The 13,037-nt window shown below is 35.5% G+C and overlaps 1 protein-coding gene across 4 annotated transcripts in view; it reads right to left on the bottom strand.

Annotated features, from left to right (window-relative positions):
* The window catches only part of DPYD (dihydropyrimidine dehydrogenase), a 913,720-nt gene that overhangs the window by 696,475 nt on the left and 204,208 nt on the right, over window positions 1-13,037 (bottom strand). For all 4 annotated transcript variants that reach the window (XR_014054766.1, XR_014054765.1, XM_081493632.1 and 1 more), the window contains exon 4: window positions 370-457. Coding sequence is in view for 2 of the 4 variants with exons in the window: in XM_081493632.1 (XP_081349758.1) it covers window positions 370-457 (88 nt within the window). In the remaining 2 variants the exon portion in view is untranslated. The remainder of the gene's footprint in view (window positions 1-369; window positions 458-13,037) is intronic.

The following is a 13,037-nucleotide window of genomic DNA, read 5'->3' as shown; positions in this document are numbered from 1 at the left end:
TTTAAAACAGATATCAAACTTGAAATGTGTTTTGATAATCAATGACAGTTCTTATCTGTAAGCATTAGCATGCTTAAGCTAGAACAATCTATTCAGTGAATGCTTTGTATTAAAAAATGATTCAATTCACCACAAACTAATTTTTAAGATAATAAACAATGAATACGGATTTCACAATAATCATTATCACAACTAGGAAGAGACTAATTAATAAAATGTGCCACATTCTCACATGCCTACAGAAATCATACTTTTAATAGTTTAACCTAATTTACTAAGACAAGCTTTATGCTTTAATCATGGTAATAATAGAGAACAAGATCAAAGGCTGTTATTAATTTTCATTTGCAGAGCTAAATCCAAATTTACCTTGTTTGAGATACTTGTGATGAACGATTTGATATCTAGATTTGTTGGACAGCTCTTCTGACAGGGGGCATCTGCACATTTCAGGCATCTAGGGAATAAAATAACTGAATTAAAGAAACTGTAGAGTAACATTCTATATATTCTCTACCCTAAACACATTCAGAGTGAGTGTCTTGTAAGAACAAATAAAAGTATATTATTTTTAGGAACAAAAATTGTTTAAGCAATAAACATAGAGTACTTGTGTTTCACTTTTTGCACACTTCCTAAGGTGTATAATATAGCACCATTCAGGGAAATAGCTACCCTTTCTCTTGGTGTTCCTCCTAGAGTTTAAGAAGATCATATTTACTTAACATACATGATTCATCCATTTACTAAATCAGTATTTTTTGGATCTCTCATTGCACTGATAATGCTTAGAGAATGGAGTCTTTCTCTGTTGCTGTTCGTTTGTTTAATTTATTTACATACTGCAGGATCTTAGTTCCCTGATCTGGGGTCTAACCTGTGTCCCCTACTGTGGGAGCACATTGTCTTGACTACTGGAAGGGAAGTCCTGAGAATAGAATCTTTTATGATAACAGCTTTGTATGTCTTTTAGACAGTAGTTATTACACAAATGCAAAGAAAAAGATCTCCTTTTGCGACTTGTAAATTCCTTTCTTCCTCCCTTTATCCCTTCCACTTATCCTCCCACCTCTCTTCCCTGACTCCTTTTTCCTCTCTGATCATCCCTCCCTTTCTCCAATTTGTTTTTCTTTAACATACACACTATATACATAGCAAGTGGGCGTTGTAGTAGATACTGCAATGCATAGACCAGATCCCCTGCCTTCCAGACTGAAACATTTATTCTCCCAGCTGCTGTGCCCTCAGGTAAAGAAAATAGGCTGAACCAAGGTCATGATCCCTTCCCAGGGGCAGCGAGTTTCCAATCACAGGTCACTGACAGGAAGTAAAGACCCATTCTCCTTGCCCCTGCTTGGGTAACAAGTATTCAGGGATGCACTGCAGCCTTTAGTGTGGCTATGTCTGTCCAATCTTGATTCTATCACTCTTATATAGATGTATACCTTCTAATAAACTTTCCATATACTAATTTCATATCAGAATTTGCTTCCTGGAGAAATGACCAGAGACATGTTCAGACTTTAATGTGCCTAAGAACCACTTGGGAAGCCTGATAAATGCCATAATTTCTACAGAGAAGCCCCTCTTGAGTTTGAGTTATTGGCCCTTGTTGTTTAGTCGCTCAGTTGTTTCTGACTCTTTGCAACCCCATAGACTGAAGGCTACCAGGATCCTATGTCCACAGGGTTCTCTAGGCAAGAATACTGGAGTGGGTTGCCATTTCCTTCTCCAGGGGATCTTCCTAGTTCAGAGATTGAACCCACGTCTCCTACATTGGCAGGCGGATTCTAGTTAATGTCCTGGGAATCTGCACTTTGCCGCCACTCCCCAACTCCCAACGACTGCCCTTTATGGTGATTCTGATAAACATGATTGGAGCCACACAGTGAGAATCACAATTCTATAATTACTACTTCAGGACTGAAACCACTGGCTAGAATGCTCCTTAATTTCTACATTCTTATACTTTTTGTGTATTCATTTGATAAATATTTAATGAACCCTTGTTACATGTTAGAACCTGGGATATGAGGTTATAAAAATGATGAAAAGGACAACCATGGCCCTGCTCTCACGGACCTTGCAGTTTGGAGGAAGTTCAAACGTATAAAAGGCACTTGTAGTGTCAATGTGGTCAGTGTGAATTTGGGTAGAAACAGCAAGCTAACAGAGCCTGTAAGAGGAACAGCTGTCCAGGAGGGAGAGAGTCAGGCAAAGCTTATTGGGAGAAATAATACATAAAGGGATACTTGAAGAATGAGAGAGCATTAGGCAAGTGAAGGAGGGTGGGATTTAGAGCAGAAGATCACTCGAGAAAATGACCAAAACATAAAAACAGTATGTGCCAAGGACTAGAGAGAAAAGAACATGACAAGGTAGGTAGACTAATGGAATCAGGTCTGGCATAAAGTGAGAGTGAGAATAGAGAGAAATTAGGCTGGTGACCTAAAATTTAAGATATATCATTGTCACATTTGTCAGACGACGAGAATTCTCTGAGAATTTCACTCAGAATGAGTCCCACGTTGCTCAGTGACAAAGGTGACGAGCAAGCTCATTTTCTATCCACTTCCATGTGTAAAGACGTTGGTTCATTTCCTTTGAGAAAACAATACCAGTCTCCTTGTCATTTTTTTGTCAATCAAAGAGTCCTCTTCATTGTCTGGACCAATTTCTCAGTACCTAATTAATATCTTGTTTTTAAATCTGATCTCTTTTCCCTGGTTTGTGCCCTTAGCCTTCTCTCTAAATTAAATTTTACACAATGAGGACCGAAGGCTTTTCATAATCAATTGTCCTCTCTGAAATGCAGTCATTAAACCTCTTCCCTATCATTTCTCTAAATACCATTGTTAGATTCACAGCTATCATTTAGTTGAATTCCTATCTTCTAATACTTAAAGACTTTTTTCCCCTAAAACATTGTCACTGAGTTTAAAAAGAATTTCTTGGAAGTATGATCAGTAGCACAACAATCCAAAGAGAAAAAAAAAAAATTGTGGTCTATTTGGCCCTCGATTCTGAAATATAACATATAAGTGATACCTATATGTGTTAACTTCACATGGATAAACATGTTGTACATTAATAGTGTTTGAAAGGATGTCCTATTATGAGGTAAAATAAAGTAGCTAAAATAAAAAGCTATATAATAATATGCAATAATAAATATCTTCTGACTTGTAAAAGTCATTTTGACAGTTTTTTAAACATCTGCAATTTCACAAGAACAAAACAACAAAAATACTTATGATAGATAAAGATATAGACAGATAGATAGATAGACAGACAGACAGATAGATAGAGGATTCTGGCTATCCCTAATAAGGCACAGGTTTTTGGCTTTTCTTTTTTCTAACACCCAACTTAAATATAAGGCAATTTAAAAATAAAGTTATAATGTCAGCAGGTATGAATGAGCCAAATTAATGCAAAGTGTATTTTTCTGTTCTTCCAGAGTAATCTTAAATTCAACATAAACAGATTCACTCAACAGCACTGACAACGTAAGGATTTTTAGTTGTGGTTATTAAGCCTCTTTACCAAATAACTCTCCTTTTATTATTGAGCTAGTTCACAAATAACAGCTGTTGGAAATGTCAGATGTTAATGAGGCAGGGCAACGCAAACCTGAATTGTAGCATTCTTTTTTTCTTTGGTGCCATGAATATGCCAGAATGGGCAGACTCTGATAATAATACCATCTTGCAATTCTCTAAGCGCTCTGCAGACTAAAGTGCATCAGACTGCCATTAATCCCACTTATCACTCTGACAGCTCAGTAATTACACTACTGCTATAGCCAGGTAGTCCTAATAAAATATCAACCACTGCAGTGGAATGCATACTGGTGAGATGTTTTATTAAACTTGGGGGGGGGTTGATCATCAAGTGACATTAGTGTTGACCTATTTTTCTATTTGACAATAAATTATCCTTTGACCAAGCCATAATAGATATTACAGAGTGCATTTACTGTACCAAATCAGAAAGGTACTGCATTGCACTGATGTAGGCAAATGGTGTAAATAAAATAGCAGAAATGCATGTCAGAATGATATTACCTAAATTGCTTTAAATGATTGATACCATGAAAAACCACAGACACAGTACTTAGGGGAATATGTCAACAATTATTGTAAACCACAGTTCTACATAAATTTTTCGTTAGAAGTTAACATTTAAATTATGCTTGTTTTTATCTTCAGTCATTTAATTCCCCTTGTATGTTTCAAAGTTATCCTTTTATAGTGCAGTTTATTTTGAAATGCATTGTAAGAGGCAAAAGTTAACTCTGATAAACATTCATGTAATATTTTTAATCCCCAAATAATTACATTTATAAGGAGTATATTAAGTTATTTTAAAGCAATAAAACATCTTAGATTTTTTCCTAGTGATGAACTTCTTTCATTTTCATATTTAATAGAGAACATGACAATAGATTTCATTAAAAAGCAAAATATAGAATCTTTAATAATGTTAATTCTTCATGATTCAACATCACCATAAAAAATGTATGAAAAATTTAGTACCACTATTTAAGGGACAAAAACTATTAAAGATATATTTATTCGTATCTTTCTCTAGGGAAAGAGAGCTGTGATTCCGCTCCCCAAATATCAGTAAGGCTGGAAAGTTTTATTTTATATTATGATACCAAAAACATTATAGTGAGTAACAGAAGCAGCAGCATTTCATCCTTCACACATTTAAGAATAGACACTTGCTTCTTTTATTGTTAAGCATCCATAACAGTTGGAATAGTAACCTAGGCCTGTTAAAGAATTTTCTAATCTTTGAGTTTAAATAATTTCTTCGCCAGTAAAAAAAAAAAAATCACACAAATAGATTTGAAAGACTTTAAACCTCACATTGCACTGTCTTTGAGTTTTCTTTGCTATACTTTGGTTCAATCAAGCCAGCATTGTTTCATAAGATTATGTATAATCTATATTAATTTATATATAATCTAACAAAGAAGTTAGCATTTACATTAAAAATTATTTTAATATTGATGTTGGTTTTCCTCAGATCTTTGATGTTCAGCAGCTTTATCTGGAAGGTCTAACTAATTCAAATGCAGCAATGGGTACACAATGTAACTGCTCTACCCTGTAATACCAGTGTAGGCAAATCTATAGTCTAATATCCTTCCCTAGCTTCACAATAATTTCTACTGAAACCAGGCAGAATGGAGAATCAGATTGAACAGGAGTGTGAATCAGGAAATGAAGGTTAAAAGTGTCATACCTATGTCTAAGTTTCACAGCTTATATCACTGGTACTCAGTGATATATCTGGTACCCATACATGGTTTTAATAAAAGGACCCCAAAAAGGATGGTTGGCATCTTTAAAACATGACATCAATCCAATGTTCTGATACATCAAACACTCAAGGCCCATTCTCAGCTCAAAGTAATTATTTCTGCTTTCTCAATATTCCATTAACAGCCATTCTTATACTTCTCTGTTTCTCTGATTACACCACAAGTTCTTATTAACTCATGCATATTTGAAACTAACTTTTAATACCTCTAATATGCTTCCCAAGTGGCGCTAGTGGTAAAGAAGCCACCTGCCAATGCAGGAGATGTAAGAGACTCACGTTCGAATCCTGGGTCAGGAAGATTCCCTGAAGGAGGATATGGCAACCCACCCCAGGATTCTTGCCTGGGAAATCCCATGGACAGAGGAGCCTTGTGGGCTACAGGTCATAGGGTCGCAAAGAGTTGGACAAAAGTGAAGCAACTTAGCAATTAGCAATATGCATCTTGGCCTAGTTTCTACACTCCACTGGGTTGGAAAGCTATGGTAAAATTATTTACAGTAACTGAATTTTTCATCCTGTGCACCATTCTGCCTTTTTAACCACACCAATGATGTTCATGATTTAAGGCTTTTAATATATATTTGATCGTGATGGTTAACAACAAAAATATTTTTAAGTAAAGCTATTTATCCACTAGAAATTTCCATTCATATGTGGGTATTTCAAGAGAGTTCAAAAGAAGCAACATTTAGAATAGTACACAATTCACACAACTGGTGCTCAAAACATTTTGTTGGATGATCATAAATACAGAAATATAATATAGATACAAACTTTTCTATAATCTTTCTATGGTCTGACAGAGAAAATTATTGGTTTTCTAATACTAAGGGCTAAAAACAGTATATTTTACATTTTCTGCATAATTTGAATTACATGAAGGAACTCTAAGTAAAAAAATAATATTCATTTTTAATATTCATATGTAACTAATTCTTAAATATTAATAAGACTACTTTTATTTCTGCTTCATAGATGAAAATACTGAGGTTCCAGAAATCTCCCAGAAGCATCATGATACAAGTGGCTAAGGCAGCTGAAGGAACTACTAGAACATATTTATCATCTTATACTCAGGATTAGTCCATTCATGTCTGAAGGCAGGTTAAAATTTTAAAAGGTGATATTTTACTGACCTTATCCCTTGGCATCATCAGTGCCTCTTTGCCACAGTAATTTGAAGACTGAGAAAAACAAGCAGTTAAGAAGTTTCAGCTAGAGAAAGCTATAGTATCCTCTCTCTTGGAGTCCAATTTTAGTTTAAGAAAAAAAAAAAGCAGAAGGTAGTCTTAACCAGAAGTCTCTCCTCGAGACTTCTCAAGTCAAAATGAAAATATTAGAGTTTTATGATATTACACAATTTTGAAGTTTAATTCTATACAATTTTAAACAGCTTTGATACAGACTTATCTACTGGAAAGATAGTTTTCTAAAAAACTTTGTATGCCACAAAAACCTCAACAGCGTAAGAAGCCATTAATTTGCACGCATCTTATCCTGCAAGCAAATAAGACACTTCCATAAGAACTTCGTACATAGTACCACCTGGAAAATTTTAAACATATTGTTGTATTTTACTACACAAAGAGACCATCATTATGAGTATCTTAGAATATTGTTCTTAAACTTAGATTTTTCTCTTTCTTAGAGCAAATCAGACTTAAATTTCTGTTTTTGCTGTACAGAAGTGTAATAAGATGAATGTGTTAGAATCAATGTATATTATAAGCTGCAGGAAAAGTCACTGTAAGAAAATAAACACACATCATGCACATATACATAAGACAGCACTAATAAGATATGAAAAGAGAACTAAGCATGATTAAAGGAAGTGGAGTCAGTCAAAGTTTTCAGAATCTACTGGGGCTTAAAGAAACTAAGGATTGAAGTATTAAATAACAAATCAAGATTTAAATACCAATACCAAAATCTAAGGGCTTCCCAGGTGGCAGAAGTGGTAAAGAACCTGCCTGCCAATGCAGGACACAAAAGAGATGCAGATTTGCTCCCTGGGTTGGGAGATCCACCGGAGGAGGGCATGGCAACCCACTCCAGTACGCTGACCTGGAGAATCACATGGACAGAGGAGCCTGGAGGGCTACAGTCCACAGGGTCACAAAGAGTTGGACACAACTGAACTGACTTAGCATACACACCCCAAAATCTAAAGAAAATATGTTTATTTGCCAAATGCAGGTTATAGCAGTGAAGGAACAATGACCCCCTTTCTAATTTCTCTCTGCTACAAAGTTATTCAAAGAGTACAAGGTCATAACTTACAAACTGAATTGTTGAAATAGAATAAAGAATGTTATTATATGACAACTATTAGAAATAATATTACACATTCACAAGTTTTTAAAAATATGTCAGTAACACAAAAGCACTTAAAGTCAATGAATACAGAACAAACCATAGTTTTTATTAAATGTTTCTCTGCCCAGTAGATATCTAGGACCTAAAATCTATGATATAATTTGATCCTTGCACTTGCAGCTATAATAGAGGTATAATTTGATCAAAAAACCAGAGAATACTATAGATAAAAGTCCTTCTTTATGTCCTGGAGGGATGGTGTCCTTGGCAAAACTCTCTTAGAAACCATTCTTTATTCACCTTAAAGATGGTAGAGACTGAGAGTATTCAAAGTGATTGAAGAAGATGGCCATATTCAAGAAGAAGATAGAGAGCTTCCTCCACCTTGCAGTAATGAGATAATGATAAGTCATGCAGCTGGATAGGGTTCAGTTCAGTTCACTCAGTCATCTCCGACTCTTTGCGACCCCATGGACTGCAACACGCCAGGCCTCCCTGTCCATCGCCAACTCCCAGAGTTTATCCAAACTCATGTCCATTGAGTCGGTGATGCCATCCAACCATTCATCCTCTGTTGTTCCCTTCTCCTCCTGCCCTCAATCTTTGCCAGCATCAGGGTCTTTCCCAATGAGTCAGTCCTTCACATCACGTGGCCAAAGTATTGGAGCTTCAGCTTCAACATCAGTCCTTCCAATGAACACCCAGAACTGATCTCCTTTAGGATGGACTGGTTAGATCTCGTTGCAGTCCAAGGGACTCTCAAGAGTCTTCTCCAACACCACAGTTCAAAAGCATCAATTCTTCTGTGCTCACCTTTCTTTAAAGTCCAACTCTCACATCCATACATGACTACTGGAAAAACCATAGCCTTGACTAGATGGACCTTTGTTCACAAAGCAATGTCTCTGCTGTTTAATATGCTGTCAACATTGGTCATAACTTTCCTTCCAAGAAGTAAGCGTCTTTTAATCCTTTGGCGGCAATCACGATCAGCAGTGATTTTGGAGCCCAGAAAAATAAAGAAAGCCACGGTTTCCACTGTTTCCCCATCTATTTGCCATGAAGTGATAGGACCAGATGCCTGATCTTAGTTTTCTGAATGTTGAGCTTTAAGCCAACTTTTTACTCTCCTCTTTCACTTTCATCAAGAGGCTTTTTAGTTCTTCTTCACTTTCTGCCATAAGGGTGGTGTCATCTGCATATCTGAGGTTATTGATATTTCTCCCAGCAATCTTGATTACAGCTTGTGCTTATTCCAGCCCAGAGTTTCTCATGATGTACTCTGCATATAAGTTAAATAGGCAGGGTGACAATATACAGCCTTGACATACTCCTTTTCCTATTTGGAACCAGTCTGTTGTTCCATGTCCAGTTTTAACTGTTGCTTCCTGATCTGCATACAGGTTTCTCAAGAGGCAGGCCAGGTGGTCTGGGTTACTTTATTTATATGAAATATAGCCAGCACAAACAAGTCAGATAATACAAAGCATATATGTATGATACATAGTGTGTGTGCACACACCTAGACTTACATGTACACAAATATTAATTACTAAATAATCAAATGTCCTTGTTTGTACATAGCCTGTAATTATATTAACCCAGAAAGCACAACATAGTGATTAAGAGAACCAGTTCTGGGTTTTGATGTCCACATTTAATTCTGACTTAGCTTTACTGGTGTTAAGACGTTAGGCAAATGACTTAACCTCTCTGGGGATCCGTTTTCTCATATGCAAATGGAGATAATAATTTGTACTTCAGAGGTCTGTTATGAGAATGTTAAAATATTAAACACTTACTCCAAATAGTATGTACTCTTTTAGTTATTTAAGAGTCATTCTCTAAAATTCTCAAAATGCTCTGAGAAGTTATGTATTGCTTTCTCTCCTTTAACGTTAAAGGAGTCAGTGAGGAATCACAGTATAATGTTTTATAGTTATTTACATATATTAAACATAGTGGATTTCTGACCAACATAAACATATGCTTTAAATCTTCATTTTCTCCTTATGAGATTTCAGAATAAGCAAAGAGTATTTACATTTCAGGAAAATCAGAGAGCCTTCTCAGACAGATACTTATGCTGGAGACCTCAGAATAAGTAGGATTTTACCATGGACCAAAGAGTCTACCAGAGCTTAACACTGAGACCAAGTTTTGGATGCATACGTGGTTCTCCATAGTCCACATAGCAGCTACTACACAATGTGCATTTTACCTGCCCAGTAATATGGCAGGAATGAATGATAGGAATGAGGGGATGGAATGAGGGGAAAAGAACATCTACTGCCTCATATCATTCATTAAAAATAAAACAAAAAAAACAGCCTATGGGTATAACCAGGGCAGAGAGAACAACCCATCATTGGTTCTCCACATCTATGCTTTCTGGTACATGTACAGTTGCTCACAGATGCTTATTGAAAATTCCCGTTACTGCATTTCTTCAGGGATCAAACTGCTAAAATGCATGTCAATCTCATCAGTGATCCAGTGTTACTTATACAGAATCCTTTCCTCTTAAGGCTTCTTGTTGTTTCTTTATGCTAATAGTATGAGGCAAACATATTCTCCTCCCCAAAATAAGTTAAATTAAAGATGATTGCTGAACCACATATTATCTGCCAGTACTTCTGTATTTTCAATGCCTGTGTTGGGCATATTTCTCCCTCTCCCTTTTCCATTGCTACCACCTGAAGAGATGGTAACAGAGTATTTCTTACCCTCCAGGGTAGAGTAGCACTTTGCCCTAACAAAATATGCTATCTATGAACAAATAAAATATTTCCTTAGATAACTGTTTACAATTAAGAAAATATCTATGATTTATATACCATTTAAATTTGTGTAAGGTGATGGACAGGGAAGCCTGGCGTACTGCAGTCCATGGGGTGGCAAAGAGTCAGACACGAGTGAGCGACCGAACTGAACTGAACTGACTGAATATACATGCAATCACATACACTCATAATAAAGATCAATCACATGCTTAGTCTGGAGAAGGAAATGGCAACCCGCTCCAGTATTCCTGCCTGGAAAATTCCACGGATGGAGGAGTCTGACAGGTTGTGGTCCATGGGTCGCAAAGAGTCGAACATGACTGAGCAACTAACAACAACAACAACGTGTTTAGTTAAGCATGTAGTCATTTTGAAAAATCCATGATTTGCAATACATCTACAGTCTAACCTGCTATTTTTAATTTAACTACAACAAGCCATATGCAATTATTTTTCAAATCAGCATATTGTTGCTGAGGAAAATTGTGGTTCCCCTCCCATTCCAGACAGCTGTTATATGATGCTCAATATGCTTTTGATCCTTCACAGACCTTAGAGAGAGCAGGGTGACAGTACTGACAGTTTTTATTATAGCTTTCCTACTGCTCAATAATCTTATTTCACCTGGACTATTTCCCCAGTAGTGTCATAAACTCTTTGATTTATATTGAGAATCCTTCCAGGCTTCTTAGAAAGAAGACATTCTTTTTCATAACATATCCATATCATGTGCAAATTATATTTTCAAACTTTGAAACACCTGTTATATGTTTATCTTAATGTCAGTGAAGCCCCCTTAGGAAGGCCAACCAAAAAAAGTGATTTATATTAGTCATAGATGCTTTTAAAGCAAAATTTTAAGCAAATTTCAGTACTGAAAAAGCTTTATAATTTATGAATTTGAAGGTAATTTCAGAAAAAATATAAGAATAATAGTAATGTTGGCAGATTTTTATCTGATTTCTAATAAACATGTAAAAGAGAAACAAAGTCAAACAGTATAATCTATAAATAAAATACAATTCCCAGATATGTGGAATATATTGATCATGAAAAAGAACATTTGTATAAATATGTATGGAAGATATTGATTTAAAAATATACAGGACTTACTTCATGTAAAAGAGAATTTTGTCCAGTATTTTTGTCTTTGTAAGTGCAACAGTTATTGCAATACTTGAGGTGATAAAAGAACAAATATGGACAGCAATCACCATCCTTGAATTTTCCTCCTATTGGTACTAGTATTTAGTTTCATGTGTGGAGCCCATAAAAATTTGTCTAAAAGCTTCACTTTATAAAAATAATGTCACTCCTCCTTATTTAAAAGCAAAAGCTTTAAAGCATACTTTAAATTTAAATATTCATTCCTTTTACATAGTTAAATCTATGTTGATTACCCTACGTAAAAGAAAACTGCATTCAGCACAAAAAAAATTTAAGTAAAAGAAAACTGCATTCAGCACAAAAAAAATTTTAAGTATTATACACAATCCTGCCGATCTTTTTAAAACCCATAAGTGATTACGACATTCTCTTGCTTAAAAGGAGAACTGGCATACAGTACAATGGCCTTTGAACTTGGCCCCTGCCTACTGCATTCCTCCAGCTCCAGCTGCAACAACTGACCGACTCTAGAGCTCTGTAGTTCTGTGACCAGGTCATCATTTTTCAACCTCTGTGTATTCCAAAATGATCTTCCCTTGCCTGAAGAGCTGCAGAATTCATCTCCAATGTCTCTCATGGAGCCCCCTGGTTCTTACCATTTTCATCTTCCAGAGCACCCTGTGGATTCCTTTATGAAAGTAATGATCACACTGGATACTAACAGTTGATTTTCTGGTCTCTCTGAAATTTCCTTCTCCACTGAGAAAATGGTTGGGTTCCTTGTCTTTGTTGTAGGTCTGCTTGGAAATAAATTAATTTTAAATTGGCTGAAAAAAGCCAACCAGAATTTTGGAAATGTACCAGTCATTTTTTTTAATGTTTGGGAAAACAATTTTAATAACTGCCTTTCAAACTTATGTAATAATATATGCTTACAGTAAAAAAATATTTATATTTGTTTTAATTTCTTTAGTAAATATGTAGGAGTTGCTATATGCCAGCTGTATTCTATGTGTTTTATAAATACTAACCCACTTATTTTTCATAACCACTCAGTGAGGAAGACATAAATATTAATGCACTATGTCTTTATGAGAATCTGATGTGGTAGAAACTTTTTATTCTCATTTTAAAGATAGTAAGGCACAAAAATTTCTTCTCTGATTTAGGTGTGAAATATTTTATTGTCTATTTCTGTGATCCTGGTGATCATTAAGCTAATAGACATAAAAGGAATGAAACTGGGTCATTTGTAGAGATGTGGATGGACCAAAAGTCTTTCTACCAAGTGAAGTAAATCATAAAGAGAAAAACAAATATCATATATTAATGCATACATATGGAATCTAGAAAAATGGTACAGAGGAAACTATTTGCAGGGCAGGAATAGACATATAGACTTAGAGAATGGACATATGGAGATGGGGTGGGGAAGGGGAACTGTGATGAATTGGGAGATTGGGATTGACATATATAACCTACAATGTGTAAGAC

This window comes from Giraffa tippelskirchi, chromosome 5, assembly GCF_054371585.1.
Source record: "Giraffa tippelskirchi isolate mGirTip1 chromosome 5, T2T-mGirTip1v1.2.pri, whole genome shotgun sequence".
Classification (NCBI taxonomy): Eukaryota; Metazoa; Chordata; class Mammalia; order Artiodactyla; family Giraffidae; genus Giraffa; species Giraffa tippelskirchi.
The sequence above is the reverse complement of the archived record's forward strand: the minus strand, read 5'-3'. Positions and strand labels throughout refer to the sequence as shown.